Source organism: Bombina bombina, chromosome 9 (assembly GCF_027579735.1).
Source record: "Bombina bombina isolate aBomBom1 chromosome 9, aBomBom1.pri, whole genome shotgun sequence".
NCBI lineage: Eukaryota > Metazoa > Chordata > Amphibia > Anura > Bombinatoridae > Bombina > Bombina bombina.
In genome coordinates, this window is record NC_069507.1 from 153,158,546 (window position 1) to 153,179,680 (window position 21,135).

Here is a 21,135-nt window from a genome sequence, read left to right on the forward strand (position 1 = left end):
AGTTATTAACTATTTAATAGCTACCTAGCTAAAATAAAGAGAAATTTACCTGTAAAATAAAAACTAACCTAAGTTACAATTACACCTAACACTACACTATACTTTAATAAATTATTTCTATTTAAAACTAAATACTTACCTGTAAAATAAACCCTAAGATAGCTACAATGTAATTAATAATTACATTGTAGCTATTTTAGGATTTATATTTATTTTACAGGTAACTTTGTATTTATTTTAGCTAGTTAGAATAGTTATTAAATATTTATTATGTATTTAATAACTACCTAGCTAAAAGAAATACAAAATTACCTGTAAAATAAATCCTAACCAAAGTTACAATTAAACCTAACACTACACTATCATTAAATTAATTAAATTAATTAACTACAAATAACTACAATTAAATACAATTACATAAACTAACTAAAGTACAAAAAATAAAAAAGCTAAGTTACAAAAAATAAAAAAAATATGTTACAAATATTTTAAAAATATTACAACAATTTTAAGCTAATTACACCTAATCTAAGCCCCCTAATAAAATAACAAAGCCCCCCAAAATAAAAAAATGCCCTACCCTATTCTAAATTTAAAAAAGTTCAAAGCTCTTTTACCTTACCAGCCCTTAAACGGATCAGCCAATCAGATTGAGCTCGCATTCTATTGGCTGTTCCTATCAGCCAATAGAATGCGAGCTCAATCTGATTGGCTGATTGTATCTGCCAATCGGATTAAACTTGAATCTGATTGGCTGATTCAATCAGCCAATCAGATTTTTCCTACCTTAATTCCGATTGGCTGATAGAATAATATCAGCCAATCGGAATTCGAGGGACGCCATCTTGAAAGACGTCCCTTAAAGGAGCCTTCATTCGTCGGTAGTCCGTCGGGGAAGAAGGATGTTCCGCGTCGGCGGAATGAAGATGGATCCTGAAGAAGAAGATTGAAGACCCCGCTTGGAAGATGACATCGCCCGGATGGAAGATTTCTTCAGCGCCGCCTGGATGATGACTTCATCGGATGGAAGACTTCTTCAGCGCCCCTTGGAGGATCACTTCTGCCGCTCCGGATCTCCTCTTCGGTTCCATCGGTGGGTCGGCTGGCTGAAGACAACTCAAGGTAGGAAGATCTTCAGGGGCTTAGTGTTAGGTTTATTTAAGGGGGGTTTGGGTTAGATTAGGGGTATGTGGGTGGTGGGTTGTAATGTTGGGGGGGGGTATTGTATGTTTTTTTTTCCAGGCAAAAGAGCTGAATTCTTTGGGGCATGCCCCGCAAAAGGCCCTTTTAAGGGCTGGTAAGATAAAAGAGCTTTTCTATTTTAATTTTAGAATAGGGTAGGGCATTTTTTTATTTTGGGGGGCTTTGTTATTTTATTAGGGGGCTTAGAGTAGGTGTAATTAGTTTAAAATTGTTGTAATATTTTTCTAATGTTTGTAAATATTTTTTTATTTTTTGTAACTTAGTTCTTTTTTATTTTTTGTACTTTAGTTAGTTTATTTAATTGTATTTATTTGTAGGTATTGTATTTAATTAATTTATTGATAGTGTAGTGTTAGGTTTAATTGTAGATAATTGTAGGTATTTTATTTAATTAATTTATTGATAGTGTAGTGTTAGATTTAATTGTAGATAATTGTAGGTAGTTTATTTACTTAATTTATTGATAGTGTAGTGTTAGGTTTAATTGTAACTTAGGTTAGGATTTATTTTACAGGTAATTTTGTAATTATTTTAACTAGGTAGCTATTAAATAGTTAATAACTATTTAATAGCTATTGTACCTGGTTAAAATAAATACAAAGTTGCCTGTAAAATAAATATTAATCCTAAAATAGCTACAATATAATTATAATTTATATTGTAGCTATATTAGGATTTATTTTACAGGTCAGTATTTAGCTTTAAATAGGAATAATTTATTTAATAAGAGTTAATTTATTTTGTTAGATTTAAATTATATTTAACTTAGGGGGGTGTTAGTGTTAGACTTAGCTTTAGGGGTTAATACATTTATTAGAGTAGCGGTGAGGTCCGGTCAGCATATTAGGGGTTAATACTTGAAGTTAGGTGTTGGCGATGTTAGGGAGGGCAGATTAGGGGTTAATACTATTTATTATAGGGTTAGTGAGGCGGGAGTGAGGCGGATTAGGGGTTAATAACTTTATTATAGTAGCGGTGAGGTCCGGTCGGCAGATTAGGGGTTAATAATTGTAGGTAGGTGGAGGCGACGTTTGGGGTGGCAGATTAGGGGTCAATAAATATAATATATTGGTCGGCGGTGTTAGGGGCAGCAGATTAGGGGTACATAGGGATAACGTAGGTGGCGGCGGTGTGCGGTGGCAGATTAGGGGTTAAAAAATTTTAATAGAGTGGCGGCGATGTGGGGGGACCTCGGTTTAGGGGTACATAGGTAGTTTATGGGTGTTAGTGTACTTTAGAGCACAGTAGTTAAGAGCTTTATGAACCGGCGTTAGCCCAGAAAGCTTTTAACTCCTGGATTTTTTCTGCGGCTGGAGTTTTGTCGTTAGATTTCTAACGCTCACTTCAGCCAAGACTCTAAATACCGGCGTTAGAAAGATCCCATTGAAAAGATAGGATACGCAAATGGCGTAGGGGGATCTGCGGTATGGAAAAGTCGCGGCTGGAAAGTGAGCGTTAGACCCTTTCCTGACTGACTCTAAATACCAGCGGTAGCCCAAAACCAGCGTTAGGAGCCTCTAACGCTGGTTTTGACGGCTAACGCCAAACTCTAAATCTAGCCGTAAGAATGCACGCTCAGCTAAAAGAATTCATCTGGATTCCGAAAATGGCAGGGTGGCGAAAGAATCCACCGAAAACACCTAACCGCACGCAATAAGTATTTAAAAAAAAAAAGTACTGCACGCAATAAGTATTAAAAAAAAAACTAAGCGCTCACAATAAGTATTTTTAAAAAAAAACTAACCACCTGTACAAAGTATTAAGAAAACAATAAACTAACCGCCTGCACGAAGTATTAAGAAAAAAACCCCTCAAAACTACCCAATAAAATTATTAACCCCTAAATCCGCAAACCCCAACATCCCAACCTACCTAATACATCTATTAACCCCTAAACCGCCGACCCCCCACAATGCATTAAACCTAATTCACCTATTAACTCCTACACCGCCAACCCCCACAACGCAAAAAAATAATTTAATGACTAAGCCCCCTAACCTAACACCCCCTAAATTGACCCCTTAATTATAATAAAAAATAAACTACATTACTATAAAAAATACAAAATAAATTACATTACCTTAATCTAACATTACAGAAAATAAAAAAAGGCTAACATTGCAAAAAATAATAAACACATTATCCAAAATAAAAAAAATTAAACCTAATCTCTATGAAAATAAAAAAGCCCCCCTAAAATAAAAACACCGGTTTAGGGGTTAATAGGTTTACTTTAGTAGTAGCGATGTGGGGGGGCTGGCGTTTTAATGGTTAATAGGTTTATTTAATGTTGGCGATGTGGAGAGGGTCGGCGGTTTCGGGGTTAATAGTTTTATTTAGTGTTGGCTATGTTGGTGGGTGGTGGTTTAGGGGTTAATAGGTTTATTATACTATTTGTAATGCGGGGGTGGCGGTTTATGGGTTAATAGGTAGTTTATGGGTGTTAGTGTACTTTATAACATTTTTGTTATGAGTTTTGTGAAACATTTTTGTTTTGCAAAATCCATAACTACTGGTCTCAGATCACGGCGGTATAGACTATAACGCTAGCGTATTAGTCGGACCGCACAACCTGTAATACAGGCACTATGAAAAGTACTTTTTTGCGTGCGGAATGGAGAGTAGTGTAAAGGCTAAAAAGCTAGCAGTATAGCCGTACCGCCACGACATGTAATACGGGAGACCTGCATATTCCGCGCGCAATGGCCAATTTTTCAGCGGTATAGCCGCACAACTTGTAATCTGGCGGTTAATTATATAAATATTGAAGAACATAAGTGTAAAGTTTTAGTGTCTATAAAGCAACGGGCGTCACCATGTTGTCACCGAGTTTTCCCTTATCTAATCTTCTCTGATAAGGCCCAAAACAGTAATTCCTCCAAATTCAGAAATTTCAACATGGTGCTTTAAGAACTGCAAATATACTGGTGCATAAAAAGCATAGTGTCTTCTGCATTAAAAAAATCACAGTGACAGTAAGAACTATAGTCAGAAATGTGGTTTTACCTTTTCATGTCTTTTTAGAAGCTGGTGCCGTTGCATAAAGTACTGATCTTTTAGTTGTTGCTTTAGAAGCTGGTGCTTTTCTTGAAGATGCCGCTCTTCTACTTCCCAGATTGCAGCTTCTTTCGCTAAAAAACAGCAGATTTTTTTTTTTAATTGTTCATAACATAAATCAGACTAGTATAGCCTATATGTGTCCAAATTACTTTAACAGCTTTCGTGATTCAGATAAAGCATGCCATTTTAAACAACTTTACGATTTACTTCTATTATCTAATTTGCTTTGTTCTCTTGGTAACCTTTGCTGAAGAGTATACCCAGGTAGCCTTTAGGAGCAGCAATGCACTTCAGAGAGCTAGCTGCCGATTGGTGGCTGCTTAAGTATGCCTTATATATTGGCTCACCCAATGTGTTTAGCTAGTGCCCAGTAGTGCAAGATAATTAAACTTGAAAAGTGTATGCTCTATCTGAATCATGAAAGAAAAAAATCAAAATTTATGCTTACCTGATAAAAAATGTTTTCCTTCCAAACATGGAGAGACCACGACTTCATTCCAATTACTAGTGGGATAATATTCAACTCCTGGCCAGCAGGAGGAGGCAAAGAGCATCTCAGCAAAGCTGTTAAGTGTAACTGCCTTACCCATAACTCCCAGTCATTCAGCCGAAGGAAATGGAAAAAGGAAGACAAGGGTGAAAAGGTGCCTGAGGTTTACTCAAAAAAACAGCAGAATTATAATCAAAAAAGAGGGCGGGGTCGTGGTCTCTCCATTTCCGGAAAAAAATACATTTATCAGGTAAGCATAAATTTTGTTTTCTTTCCTATGACATGGAGAGTCCACAACGACATTCCAATTACTAGTGGGAACCAATACCCAAGCTAGAGGACACGGAATGAACAGGGAGGGAGACAAAAGGCAGGAGGACCTAAACAGAAGGCACCACCGCCTGAAGAAAATATTATTGAGTATATATATCAAAAATGGAAAAATAAAAAATTATATTGGATTATTTGGTCTCAGAAAACAAGTTTTATTTAAAAAAAATATATGTAATTATGTAAAAAAGGCAAATGAACAAAATGATTATAATAACAAGACTTTACTTTACATTATTTGATTAATAAATAACTAACCTAAAAACGCCAAACAATTGTTTTTCAATTTATCTAAAGAGTTTAAATGGATAGTAAAATAACGGATCTGTTAGAAACTGAAAATCCCTCTTTCGAAAAGATGCTTCAATACACTCTATTATGTATCACATCTAAACCTCCAAGCTAATTCAGAAGTAGATACATATTTCATTGTTTTTTTTTTAAATATCTTTTCTTTTATTGATTTTTCAAACAAACAAACAAAGAAAAATATGAAACAGGATAAACAGCATGACAGATTCAATAGTATACAGATACAGTATTTTTCCAACATCTATAGTTTTCGGTTTAGACCCAAAGCATTGTTTATAGTTGCATATCCACCTTAACTACAGTTATAGACCCTCTAAGGTTACACAGGTTATCACTCAAGATTTTTAGTTAGGTGTTTGAACTTTAAGATTTGTCTATTGCTGCAAGGATCAACCTATTGTTTTTTTTCATCCATACCACCCTAGCTTATGTACCAATCTCCCCACTTATTTAGCTCAAGGAAAGGCCTTGTGCATAAATCAAATGATCATATATTCACACCTCTCCTCTCCACCTCATTTTCCAGAGACCTTGTCCTCCCACTATATAAATATTGTTCCCATAAAAATATCATATCATGATAAAAATTCAAACGGCCCAATCTAAGGTAGTATAATCTTTCCAGTATCAAGGTATTTTTAACTAGGTCAAGCCAATGAATGACCGAGGGTGGGTGGGTTTTCTTCCAAAATTTTGGGATAAGTCTTTTTGCGGCATTTAGTAAAATTTGATAGAGACATTTTCTAATTTTACAGGGGATATGTGGGCTGGCGTTGAATAAGACTCCCTCAGGGGAAAGGACCAAGTCAGTTCCAAGAATTTTGCCTATCTGTGTTTGGACTTGAGTCCAGAATGGTTGTAGTTTATCGCAACCCCACCAAATATGATGCATAGTGCCCTCTTGGTCGCATCCTCTCCAGCACTTATTGCTGGCTTTTGTGAACATGTGTTTTAATTTGCTAGGGGTCAGGTACCACCTGGTGAGTATTTTAATATTGGTTTCAAGTGCTGCCGCCGAATGCGCTGATCTAGCAGTAGCCTGAAACCATGAGTCCCATTGCTTGTGCGAGGCTTCTATCCCTAATTCTCCCTCCCATCTTTTAGTATAATTTGGTTTGTTGGGGTAGTGTGATCTGAGGATATTTTTATACATAAGTGATATGACTTTCTTGGGGGTTTGTTGGGCGGAACAAAGGAGTTCAAATACAGTTCGGGCTCTGAATAAGTCCTGTTTATATTTGTGCATGGAAAGATAGTGGCGTACCTGGTGATAGGCAAACCAAGATTGGAATTGGGTAAAGCCTTGTGAGATCAACATATCTCTCTGCACTAGTTTCCCTCTTTCCACTAGTGTGAACACGGGGGTATAGTCTAGGAGTTTTGAGGTTGTATTTACAGGTTGTTTTATCCCTATGGGACCTTCCCGAAGTTCCCTATTAGGGTTGAGTGTTGTCAGTGGTGAATAAGTTGATGTTATAAGTTTGTGAGAGTTCCGCATTTTGGACCAGGTTGACCATGTTTCTTTGATTATTGGGTAGTCTGCAATCTTCTCTAGGGGGGTTTATATGGGGCCCAACACATTACACCCAGTTGGGGTATTCCTAATAATTGGGATTCTAAGTGGATACATCTCTTATATTCAGTCCCCTGTCTACACCACTCCACAATTCTATTTAGGGTAATTGCCATTTTATAAAAGTGTAGATTCAGAACCCCTAACCCACCTTCCTCCCTAAGCCTATATAATGTATTTTTTGCTAGCCGTGGGGGTCTACGGCACCAAATATAAGTGTCCATTATAGATTGTAATTTGCTAATATCTGTTGTAATCCCCGAAATTGGTAAGGCCTGCATAACATACAGGGCCTTTGGTAGCAGAGTCATCTTGGCAGCAGCTATTCTCCCCAGCCAAGAGATATTCTTTTTGGGGAGCCAAGAGGTTGTTAATTGCTGGAATTCCTCTAATAGGCGGCCATAGTTCAGTTTTCGAATGGTTTCTGTATTATGGGAGAGAAAAATTCCTAAATATTTTAACGCTTGGGTCTGAATTTTATATGGGAATGTTTGTTGGATCTGTGTTACCTCCTTTTCTGTAAGGTTGATTGGATATAGTTCTGATTTATTGGTGTTTATAAGAAAATTTGATACAGCCCCAAAGGCCTGCAGAATGTTTTGTACATATGGGAGGGAGTGTATTGGATCAGTCAGGGTCATCAAGATATCATCAGCAAACATTGCTAATTTATATGTTTCTTCCTTGATAGTTATACCTTTTATGTGTGAATGCTCACGCAATTTTACAGCTAGTGGCTCTAAAGATAAGATAAAGAGAATGGGGGAAAGCGGGCATCCCTGCCTCGTACCGTTCCGAATTTCAAAATGGTCAGAGAGGGCCCCATTGACCTTAATCTGAGCAGAAGGGTTGGAGTATAATGCAAATATTTTTTGGATAAATGTTGAGGGGAAGCCAAATTTTTGGAGGGTGGATTGTAAAAAGGTCCAGTCAAGCCTATCAAACGCCTTTTCAGCATCTGTTGATAGGTATACTGCAGGAGTGTTTGATTTTTTAACATATTCTAATAGATTCAGTACTTTACATATATTATCTTTGGCCTCTCTCTGTGGGACGAAACCAACTTGGTCATAATGAATAAGATTGGGCAATATTGTGTTAATTCTGTTCGCAAGGATTTTGGCGTATATCTTAAGATTAGGGCTGCAACAACTAATCGGTAAGTTTTGATCATAAAAATAGTTGTCAACAAATCTCATTATCAATTAGGTGGTCAGCGATTAGTTGGTCAGTTGCACAGCACCAGCTGCTTTAATCTGACGATCTACTGCAACTAAGATTGTGCAAAAAATTTTTAATTTATTTATTTTTTTAATCTTTTTTCTATCCGATTAATCGGACAATAATTATCCGATTAATCGGATAGAAAAAATAATAATAAATAAAAATGTTTGCACAATACCATGTGCAGGAGTTCATCGGATTGAAGCAGCTGGTGCTGTGCAATAACCAACTAATCGCTGACCACCTAATTGATAATGACATTCTTTGACAACTATTTTTATGATCAATCTTACCGATTAGTTGTTGCAGCCCTACTTAAGATCTACATTTAACAGAGAAATTGGCCTGAAATTAGCTGGGGTATCTGGGTTTTTTCCGGGTTTAGGGAGGACTGAAATATGGGCCTGTAACATAGAATCAGGGAAAACTACGAGTTCCGAAATATGGTTAAACAGAGAGAGCAGATGCGGTACAAGTTGGGTTCTAAATAGTTTATAGTATCAGTTACTGAAACCGTCAGGGCCTGGGGCCTTCTCTGGCTTCAACTCCTTTATGGCGTCTAGTATTTCCCTCTCAGATATTGGGGCATCGCTTCACTTTCAGTAAGTTTGGGAAGGGTTACCTTGTCTAAGTATTGCTCGCATTTTAGCTGGTGCTGAGTAAGTTGTCTATTAGGGTATAAATTGTAGAGTCTATGATAGAAATTGTTAAAGGAGTCTCCAATGGATTTTGTGTCTTCTATTGTGGTGTTCAGTGGCGTTTTGAGGGAATGGATATAAGAGTTGGCACGTTGTGCTTTTAATGCCCTCGCCAGTAGTTTCCCTGTCCTATTTCCTTCTCCATAGTATTTCTGTTTTATATGTAATTGATATCTCTGGGATTCAATTTGTAAGTGTTTATTCAATTCATCTCTTTTTTCTTGAAGAATTTTAATTAAAGCTCCATCTGTAGGACGGAGCTTCAGAGCGAGATCAGCTTCCAGAACCTCTTGAGCTAATTTAGTGTATTCATTAAGAGATTGTTTTCGCTTAAGGGCTTTAAGTTTAATAAATTCACCCCTAATGTAAGCTTTATGGGTCTCCCAAACCAAAGCGGGTGTAACTTCTGCAGTGTTATTAAGGGTAAAATAAGTGTCTAGATATTCAGCAAATGACTATCACTTTTTTGTCCGTCAGGAGAGAATTATCTAGTCGCCACAAAAAGGGCTTGATAGGGGCAGATGGCCATATCAGTTTGCACTCCACTAGGGAGTGGTCCGACCAGACCGTATGCCTAATATTAACTATTTTAATTAAAGATAGGGCCATATGATCAACTAGGATGTAGTCTAGCCTCGAGTAGCTCTTTTGAGGGTTTGAAAAAAAGGAGTAATCCCTAGTGTGGGGGTGTGTATATCTCCATGCGTCATGAAGTGTCAATTTCCTAATATCCCTCCAAATGGAGCAGAGAGCTTTTTGATTATGTCGGGTGGCCGGGTTGGAGCTATCTATGTCTGGTACCAGGGGGATATTAAGATCTCCTGCTACTATCAGGGGGCCTTTGGTTAAATCTGCTATTCTATTAGTGACACGTGAGAAAAACAGGTCTTGTCCCATATTGGGGCAGTATAAATTTATAATGGTTATTGGTTTGCCAAATAGTAGTCCCATTATACCTAAGTATCTGCCGTCTTTGTCTTTGTCTATAGATTGGAGTTGGAAAGGGATAGACTTATGTATCAATATGCTAACACCATTGACCTTTTTATGTGAATTAGTACTATGAAAGTGTAATGGGTACTGAGTGGAGAAAAACTTAGGGATTCCCCCTGTCTTGAAGTGAGTCTCCTGTAACAGGAGTATTTTCCCTCCTCTCCCACACAGATCCCTAATGGCCATACTTCTCTTATTGGGGCTGTTAAAACCTCTCACATTCTGAGTGAGGATTTGTATGGATTGCGTGTTAACTTGGGACGACATAATTGTTTGATACTCTCTTTAGAGATTTAGGGTGGGCCAGGTGTGTAAAACTCTGTGAGGGGTGGTCATGATCATAATGAGTAAGTTTCATATTAAGCTGTATCCAATAACAGTATATCTGTAGATAAATAAAACAATATATCGACATGACAAACATAGCACAACTGGTGCAAACATGTAAAACGTAGAACAGTATTTTTCTTGTAGGGGGAATACAAACCCCAGTCGGGCATCATATTTCTTAAGACTTAGTGTATATAGTGCATCTTGTGTGGCAAGACGGATGATACCATAGACACCAATTCTTTACCAGAAAGCAGAGAAACGCAGCCAGGCAATTAAATATAGCCTACTGGAACTTTCCAACATAGCTAACATCATTGCATAATAACTTAGAACTAACTTAGAACAATCAGCAGGGCAAGGCCTCCGCTGGTCGGGCTGTTACCTTATACCGCTCTGTCTCCCGCTGGCATCTTCTCCACTAACCAGCAGGTACCCCATCCCCCAAAACTACATGCAGAGTCCACCCCGCCCCAGCCCCCCCATCATAAAATTCCGGGGAAGGCCAGAACGGGCAGACTCCACAGCACTGGGGCGCATCTAGGACCAACAATGTTCATCATTGTATACAAGTTCAGTTATAATTGTCCCATGTGTGAGAAAGTCACTTCCCCAGTGTAGCCGTGGGACCAGGAACTCGGGGTTCATTATTGACAGTCTTTGTTGTGATTTTCTTCCATTCTGTTCTCTGTGGAAGTGGTGGAGCAGGTCTAGCCTCCCTTGCCGCTGTTTCAGTGGAATCAGTAGGTGGGGAGGGTGGTGTTATCTCTAAATCTTTACAGACCTTTGGAATGTCTTCAACAGAGTTGCAGATCAGTCGTCTTCCCCTCCAAGGTATTTGTAGGTTGAAAGGGTGGCCCCATCTATATGGGATATTGCGTTGTCGCAGCTTGGCCGTAAAGTGTTTAAATTCTCTTCTCTTCTGTAGAGTTCTGGGTGTCAGATCCTCATATAGCTGAACGGGTTCAGATCTGTATTTGAGTGGATATTTCTGCCTCGCTTTCTTCATAATCTCTTCTTTGATTTGGTAGCTTGTGATTTTAACAATAACATCCCTTGGAGGCTGGTCTCCCAGGGGCTTTGCTCGCAAGGCTCTGTGAAAGCGATCCAAAGCTATAGTGGCTTCAGGGTCAACCCCAATGATGAAGGAAAAAGAGGCCTTGTAAATAGTCCTCCAATTCTGTTGCAGGTATAGTCTCTGGGATTCCCCTTATTCTAATGTTGCCTCGACGACTCCGATTTTCTAAGTCGTCTATTTTATTTTCCATCTGGAGTATGAGATCATCTTGTGATGCAGCCTTGGAGCGGAGGAAGGTTATATTGGAGCTGGCGAGGTCCGAGTTGTCCTCTAATTTCTCCACCCTTTGGCCCATATCCGATAGATCTTTTTTGATCTCAGAAATCTCCTCTCTAATACACTGCTTCACTTGACAGATTAGGGCAGAGAAATCTTTTTTGGAGGGTAGTGAGTCTAAGAGAGCTTTTGGGACTGAGATGGCAGGAGCCAGACTCTCCCCCTCCGATTCAGATGAAGCAGAAGATACATCAGTCCTGGTGTCACGTGTGACTGTCATTTTTTTAGTAGATGAATCTAGTTGTTTGAAAAAATTGTTGACAGAGGGATTCGCAGATGATTGCTTTTTGGCGGATCTTTCTGGCTTATTTCCCTTTTTTGGAGACATGCTGAGCGCTGTAATAAAAATTAAATATGTCCTGTATGTCAACAGATTAACCAATCCCAAATCGCTGAGAAATGCAGTGTTAGTTACTATATGATGTTCAGACTCCCACTCGGCAGCAGAAAATACTTTTGGAGCGCCAGAGGAAAGCAACTTAGTCTCTATAGTGAGCCTGGAGATGTGTTAATATGAGTGCTAGGGCGGGAAGAAATGTGGTGCCACTTTAAGAGGTTATTATGTCTCTGAAGCTAATAGTAGTCAAGATGAGCAGGGTGTCTATCAAACAGCCTTGTTCCCCTTATCCATACCATCACTGAATGTTATCTTGCTGTTATGCTCTATGCAGCGTGTCTCGCTGTCCAAGATGGCGGCTGCGTCCCTTTATGCTTCTGCCCCAGAACTCTGCTACGGCTTATTGTACCGCAAGTCCCTAAGATTCAAGAGCGCGGGTCTCACCTGCATGAGGATGTTTGGTGTTGCAAAGGCATTTGATGGCGATGATGTAGCTGGCCTTGAGGCGATTACCTCCGCTGTTCAGGTGTAGGCCCCATAGCCCTCCCGATGGTGCAGCACAGGTCCGGCAAGCAATAAGACAGTATCGCTACCAATTAGAGCCCAGATGGCATGAGCGCAAGTTGTGGGGAAAGGTCTATGCACATTTAGGTAGCGTTATACGGCATATTGGTCAGGCTATGCACATATTGAGCTAATTTTGCCCTGTAGGGAGACCGGAGCTCACACAAGTGCAGCCGTCTCCATTGAGCGCTGGCTCCGCCCCCCCCCCCACATATTTCATTGTTTTAACAAAATAATGATTGATACATAATTGGTTGTAGCAAGAAAAAAGTTCACTTGATGCTTTAGCAAAAACACAATGAAAAATTGTATAAACACCGCTTCAAACTACAGCAGTATATTAACAAGTCTTAAAAGTTGGTGCCCTTTATTACACAGTTTTGAGGTTTTAACTGTGTTTTTGAGTACTTATTGCTAGATTACCAATGAGCACCACCTACTGAGTGTTCTAAAAATATTACCACCGCTTGAAGAACCTTTCTCCCAAAAGAAGCCTCAGCCGAGGAAAAAATATAAAATTTGTAGAATTTGGAAAAAGTATGCAAAGAGGACCATGTTGCCGCCTTGCAAATCTTTTTTTTTTTTTTTAGAAAACCCAAGAGGAGGAGACAGCCCTAGTGGAATGAGCCGCAATTTTCTCAAGGAGGCTGCTGTCCAGCAGTCTCATAGGCCAAACAAATCAAACTTCTCTATCAGAGAGACAGAGTAGAAAAAGTGACCTTCTGACCCTTACGCTTTCTAGAGAAAAACAACAAACAGGGCAGAAAATTGCCTAAAATCTTTAGTAGCTTGAAAGTAAAACCTTAGAACACACACAACATCCAAGTTATGCAAAAGACGTTCCTTATGAGAAGAAGAATTAGGACCAAAAGAAGGAACTACAATTTCATGATTAATGTTTCGATCCGTCACCACCTTAGGGAGAAAACCCAAATTAGTATGAAGGACCGCCTTATCTGCATGAAAGATAAGGTACGGGGAATCACACTACAGAGCTAAAGGCTCAGAAAAATCTGCTAGCAGAAGAAATAGCAAGGAGAAACAAAACCTTCAAAGACAACAATTTGATATCAACAAAATGCATCAGCTCAAACAGAGCCTGCTTCAAAACTTTAAGATCTAGATTAAGGCTCCAAAGAGGAGCAACAGGTTTAAACACAGGCTTGATTCTGACCAGGGCCTGTACAAAAGCTTGAACATCTGGTAAGTCTGCCAGACATTTGTGCAAAAGGATAGATAACGCAGAAACCTAACCCTTCATAGTACTGACTGACAAATCTTTCTCCAGGCCATCCTATAGAAAAGATAAAATACGGGGAACCCGTACCCGGCTCCAGGAGAAACCCTTAGATTCACACCAATAAGATATTTATGCCATACCTTATGGAAAATCTTGCGAGTAACAGGTTTGCGAACCTGAAGCATAGTATCAAAGACTGTTTCGGAAAAAACACGTCTAGACAGAACTAGCCGTTTATTCTCCAAGCAATCAGCTTCAGAGAATCCAGGTTTGGATGGAGGAAAAGACCCTGAATTAGAAGGTTCTTTCTCAGAGGTAACCTCCAAAGAGGTAGAGATGACATTCTTACCAGATCCTCAAACCAGATCCTGCAGGTCATGCAGGAGCTATTAGGATTACTGATGCTCTCTCCTATTTGATACGAGCAATAACTCGTGGGAGAGCAAACAGAGTAAAAACAGGAATGTTAAACCGAAATTCCAAGGAACCGCCAGAGAATCTATCAGAGCAGCCTGAGGATCTCTTGACCTAAATCTGTACTTTGGAAGCTTGGCATTCTGAACAGACACCATCAGATCCAACTATGGAACCCCCAACCTGAGGGTTATTCTGGAGAACACTTCTGGACGGAGAGCCCACTCCCCAGGAAGAAAATTCTGTCTGCCCAGAAAAAAACACCTCCCAATTGTACACTCCTGGAAAGTGGATGGCAAACAGAAGACAATCGTGAACTTCTGCTCACTGCAGAATGCGAGTCACCTCCATCATGGCCAAGGAACACCAAGTTCCTCCCTGGTGGTTGATGTAAACCACTGAGGTGATGAAATCCGACTAAAGATAATTGAGGCCAAGCTGCAAGGCATGAAGATTTCTTTCAACTCCAATATGTTTATAGGAAGAGAAGACTCGAGTTCACAAGCCCTGATCTTTTAAGAGAGCCCCAAACTGCTCCCCAGCCTAACAGGCTGGCTCCATAGATAGAATCACTCAGGAGGTCTCCAGAAACGAGATCCCTGAGATAGATGATCCTGAGAAATCCACCACGAGAGAGATACTCTTGTTAGGGGATCTAGATCTACCCTCTGCGATAAATCTGAATGGTCTCCATTCCCTATAGTTGTAGAGGTCTCAGATGGAACCGAGCAAAAGGAATGATGTGCATGGAAGCAAACATCAGACCAATCACCTCCATGCATTAAGTCACTGATAGACGAATAGCAGACTGGAGAGAAAGGAACAAATAAAAAATATTGGATTCTGACATCCGTTAGGAAAATCTTCCTGGACAGGAGTCCCTATGAACACGCCCTTGTAGCTGGAACAAGGTAACTCTATTCCAGATCCACGTTCCATCTCGACAACAACATCTCTGTATGAGATTATGCTAGGTGAAAAGATGACGCCTGAACCAAGACATTGTCTAGGCAAAACGCTAGTGCAATTCCTAGGGATCTGTACCACTGTCAAAAAGGCCTTCAGAACCATTGTGAAAGTCCTGGGAGCGGTGGCAAGACCAAACAGAAAAGCAACAAACTGGAAATGCTTGAAAATTCCACTTTGGAATGCTTGCTGCCATCAGAAGCACACGTCAGATGAGGAAGCAGAAGCTGTAGCTTGGTTCAAACCTACAACCTTCTGATTCAGGAGTGGTGGAGACACCACAAAGCCACATCTCCCCTTCCAGAAAGGCAAACCTCATAAACTGGAAATTATCCCAGAGGTGGGAACATGTAGATACGCGTCCTTCAGGTCTATAGTCGTCATAAACTGACCTTCCTGTACCAATGGAACGAATTGTTGCCATCTTGAAAGACGAAAACCTGAGGAATTAGTTGAGACACTTCAGGTCCTTGTTCCTCTGTAGGAACTGGAACAAATACTCCCAAAGAGGATAGGTCCTCTATGATAAAATGTATTGTGAAAGAGCAAGAGCCATGAGTGAGGCCTGAACTCACGACCTTCAGACAATGAAACTGACGCGCTACTCACCGCGCTAACAAGGCCGGTTTAAGAAGGCCACCCTCTTTACGTGGTTAGTTTAACAGCTTGCGAGCACACATTCAAGGTGCAAGAAGCTGCAGCTGGTTTCAAACTGCAAACCTTCCGCTTGCTAGGCAGCTAAGCTAACCATCAGGCTACTACAGTTGGCCTTTTTATGTGGTAACAAGAGAATAAAAATATCAGTGTCCTGGCACCGACACTAGTCCATAATCCATGAGGATAATATAAAATTGTACCTATTAGAAAGAATAAGGTGACATAAGCAAATATCTTAGAGAGTCTTAAATCACTAAGAAGATATATATATGTTACAGAGAGTAACACAAGAAGTCACAGACATGGAGAAATCATCTCCAACCAGTAGAGATTATATAAAAAGTGCCCCAAAAATAAAAATTAGGGAACACGAATAAAAGCTTAAGCTTCAAGTCCCAAAGAAAAGAGATGACCTGTCACCTCTACAGGTAATATGAATTCTCATAGCTACTCTCATCTCATATCAGATAAAAATATCAAATAAATGGAGAAAAAGCATAAAAACCTCCAACCTAAGGCAGGTACTAAGCATCGTATGGTCATCTAAAAAGATTGAGAAAGCTGCCATAGAGAAATAAAATGAAATAAAAGTACATGCTCTGATACAAAATATAAGAATTATTAGAGCAGATGCAACGATCTCAAAAAGAAAACCATACGATGGCGCCAAACCCTAAGCCATTGCAAAGCATACATTCTGAATACACAGAAATATTATCTTAGATAATTAAAAAACGGATTCAGAACCATAGTTCTCTTTAACTACAGAGGAATACAAGTTACCACCGTCATACCTGAACTAAAGGTCATCATAGTCCTACATAGCAGCCAGGTGTACATAATAGGCTCAGAGGACACAGGAAAATAAAAACATTATAACTTTTCCTGCTTCGTTATTCACTGTAGTGAAAACAGACTGCCCTCAAGTAGTTCTGTGTATAGCACCAGCTCAATAAGTGGCAACCTTAACTGTATAACATAAGGTATAACCATAAAAGACCTTCTATAAATGGTCTGTATTGAGAGGAAGCAAGACGCTAAACTCATTAAAAATATTTATCAGGGTGGCCTGAACTCAATCGCAATTTAGACAAAAGTGCGCCTCTTGCATGTGGTGGGAAACAATTAACCCCTACGCTTCTGAAAACAGTGACTCTAGCCTGCCAACAAAACACAGTTTGAGACGTGCATGAACCTCATGAGAAGAAATACCTTAATAAAGTATTTTAATTCTGAATATAAACAATCCTAGTTACAATGCTTAACCAGACTAAGCTGATATAAGAAACACAGAAAAAAACTGTGACAAAGACAAAATTGCAGAGAAGTATTGCACTCACAGCGCTTAAAGGACCAATAGCTCCTGTCTAGGGTGGGCCCCCACTGCCCACAAAGAGAAATACTGTTGGATATGGGTTTAGAAAGGAGCACCAGCAAAGTCAAGGTCTGGTGTGTGTGTGAGGGATGTGTTCACACTAATATAGATGGAACCCTTTATAAGGGCTAAATTCCTATGATTAACTGCAGAGACTGTAATACTAATAGAACAATGTGGATAAAAGTTATAATCACAATTTTAATATAAACATAAATTAAATAGCTAAACACGGATCCATGGTATATAAAAACATATAAGCTTAAAAACAAATAAAATGTAAGATTCAAGGGAAAAGTGTCCCTCCAAGAACAGAATGTCCCAAATCTTGGTAACTGATAAAATGTAATAGTGGCAGTACCGTTATATTATTATGGGTATGAGAGTGGTACACAGAGAGTGGTAGATGTTTGTTAGACTTAACTACCCTCTACTCCATAAGGATTGAGTCTATCCAAATAGGTGATACAAAAATTGGTAGAATAGTGTCTACCAGTATAGTAGATACAATATTAACAGATAAAAAAAGCAACAGAACATATAATTCACATGTGAAGAAAAACAAAAAATGAGAGAAGGTGATCAAAAATTGAACTAGTGAGTACACAAGCTAGTGTTGATCAAAAAAATAATAATCTCAAAAAATGTTGACACAAAAAAGCTGATTAACAAATCACACAGTAAGTGCTGTGTGAAAATGATATGTGACAAAAATGTGAAAAATGTGTAGAAACAAAAAAAGAGTTGAAAAATGTGTGAAATGTAGAATGTTACAGATACGTAAACATATGTATATTCTTAACAGTGTCCCAATGGAAAAGTGTCCTAATCAAAAATAAAATAATAATAAAGTTCAGAGTAAATACAAACTATTGTCCATAAACATCAGATGGTGGTGACATTATGGTGATCCTGATAAAAAAGTGTGTCCAAAACATATAGTGAAAGTTAGTAGTTCCAATGAACAGTTCAAATCCTCCAATTAATCCAATAAGTAAAAAACAGTTCCAAACCTTGATAACGAGGCAAAGAAAAAATGAAAATACCAATGTGAAAAAATTGACATAAAAATAAAAATAGAAGCTGGGAAATCCTCAAAACCTAAGGACAGAAAAAAATAACATAGTATAATATTGCTTAAGTATAAATGAATCAAGAAATATAGCTCACCATATAGTTGCCAACGCGCTTCGGCCCTCAGTTTGGGCCTTTCTCAAGACTAATATATGGTTAGGTGAGCACGGTCTTATATATCTGTATGCTACCAATCAGATTATACTTCAAATGGCGCCAAAAAAGTAACTATTGACATCGGAAGTACTTTACCGGAAGTATCAGTTTAATCCCGGATATAGTGTCTCTGGTTTTCTAAACAAGGCTATATGTGGTGTCAACACTAGTTTATTCAATTTGCTTGTTGCCAAAATTATCAGCAGATATGTGTGTTGTTTGTTTTTACCATCTATAGACCTCTTTGTGGTTATCCACCATATAAGCCCCTCTCGATCTCATCTGGTGTTGCGCTAAACCGGATGTTTACCTATCCTAAATAAGGACATAGAAGAAGTGAGAAGAGACCGCAAGGAATTACTCAAATATAAGAACAAGAAAAATGTGATAGAAAACAACACTACCTCTATAGATGTCGCATTCATCACTCAGCATAGTGAAAATAGGCGAATTATAGAGAGAATCATAGAGAGACATTGGCATATACTCAAAAACGATGACATTATAGGAGAGACACTCATGGGTAAACCTAGATTCATCTATAGGAAATCCAACAACCTAAAGACCATGCTGTCTCCAAGTATTCCACGTCTAGGAACAGCAGAAGAGAGAGACGTATCAGGCAAACACATCAAGGGTTTCTTTCCGTGCCCTAGCTGCAAGGCATGTAAGAGAGGCCTGAAGATAAAGCATTTCTTCTTCCACTATTCAAACAAGAAACATGTTATTAAGGATATGATTAAATGCAGCAATAAGGGAGTTATCTACATAGTGCAGTGCAGCTGTGGTCTCCAGTATGTTGGCCAGACATCTAGGTGCCTGAAAGATAGGATTCGGGAACACCTATTACAAATTGAACACGGCAGCACAGAGACTGCGTTATACATGCATTTTGCACTCCAACATAAAGGCAATATGAAAGACCTCAGCTTCTACGGGATCCAAATAATAAAACCGAATTGGAGGGGAGGAGATTATGAAAAGCAACTCCTGATATCAGAGTCGAGATGGATCTTTGAATTAGATTGTCTCTTTCCCAAAGGTCTAAATAACAAGGAAGACCTTTCCCATCTATTGAATTTGAAATAACGGGTATTCTGAGACCATTAACATGATGAGCCACATACAGAACCTATATGAGACACACAGTGTGATCTGTAATCTACCAAAGTCCCATACATAGGGCAATTTGTGAAACATCAAAATTCCCTAGATTTGAGATCATAGAGTAGAGACACATCTAAGATCTCATTAGGGTACTCTACCCAAACAAACGTACTGCCACAACTAGTGGACAACAGGGACCAATGTAGGTACATCATGGAATAAGTGTGGCCCAGAAATTAAGACTATGATCCATACAGAAATAACAAATGGACTGCATTTTGTGAGTGACTTTTATCACCCAAAAGGATGCAATAGAGTAAGCATACCACATAAGGTCTTAGCACAAAGTCTTTAACTAGTCTAGTACTACACTATTTTCCAAATCTGACAGGATCCAATCTCCATGCCTCCATGTCTTTCAGTATCCCCTACCAACCATATAAGTCATACAACTAATTTCATATAAATCCAACATTATACTATTCCATATTTTGACAGAGCTTAAATAGTATCCCTATATCTCCATACACATGCTTCCTATTAATGCCTCTTTTATTCTCCTATGTATTTTGAATATGTAACAAAAGGTGGGGTGATAGAATAGAAGAAGGAGATCCACACAGGTTTTTTAAAGTTTTTTACTGTTTTTTAAAAGTTTTTTATGGATTACACATGTAAACACACAAGTATGTGATAAGTTCTGCCGCTGATTGTAGATATTTAAACACCAACCTATATACTGTATATATAACAAACCTCATAATTATGGACACGAGGAATTTTTTCAAACAACATTTATTAGAATTACTCTTTTGCAGCTTAGGCTGTTTATCGGATGATGTTCAATGCGGAGAAACCAAACCCCTGGGTAACGACACACTGGAACCTAACTTCCGGTTTCACGTACCTTGACTTCGGGTTTGGCGTATCGATCCCGAAACCGGAAGTGGAAAACATTGGTAAACATCCGGTTTAGCGCAACACCAGATGAGATCGAGAGGGGCTTATATGGTGGATAATAACCACAAAGAGGTCTATAGATGGTAAAAACAAACAACACACATATCTGCTGATAATTTTGGCAACAAGCAAATTGAATAAACTAGTGTTGACACCACATATAGCCTTGTTTACAAAACCAGAGACACTATATCCAGGATTAAACTGATACTTCCGGTAAAGTACTTCGGATGTCAATAGTTACTTTTTTGGCGCCATTTGAAGTATAATCTGATTGGTAGCATACAGATATATAAGACCATGCTCACCTAACCATATATTAGTCTTGAGAAAGGCCCAAACTGAGGGCCGAAACGCGTTGGCAACTATATGGTGAGCTATATTTCTTGATTCATTTATACTTAAGCAATATTATACTATGTTATTTTTTTCTGTCCTTAGGTTTTGAGGATTTCCCAGCTTCTATTTTTATTTTTATGTCAATTTTTTCACATTGGTATTTTCATTTTTTCTTTGCCTCGTTATCAAGGTTTGGAACTGTTTTTACTTATTGGATTAATTGGAGGATTTGAACTGTTCATTGGAACTACTAACTTTCACTATATGTTTTGGACACACTTTTTTATCAGGATCACCATAATGTCACCACCATCTGATGTTTATGGACAATAGTTTGTATTTACTCTGAACTTTATTATTATTTTATTTTTGATTAGGA

At 38.7% G+C, this 21,135-nt stretch overlaps 1 protein-coding gene across 3 annotated transcripts in view; it reads right to left on the minus strand.

Annotated features, from left to right (window-relative positions):
- SLK (STE20 like kinase) overlaps positions 1 to 21,135 on the minus strand; it is a 325,767-nt gene that overhangs the window by 42,539 nt on the left and 262,093 nt on the right. For all 3 annotated transcript variants that reach the window (XM_053692434.1, XM_053692433.1, XM_053692432.1), the window contains one exon: positions 4,210 to 4,334. In XM_053692434.1, the coding sequence (XP_053548409.1) occupies positions 4,210 to 4,334 (125 nt within the window). The remainder of the gene's footprint in view (positions 1 to 4,209; positions 4,335 to 21,135) is intronic.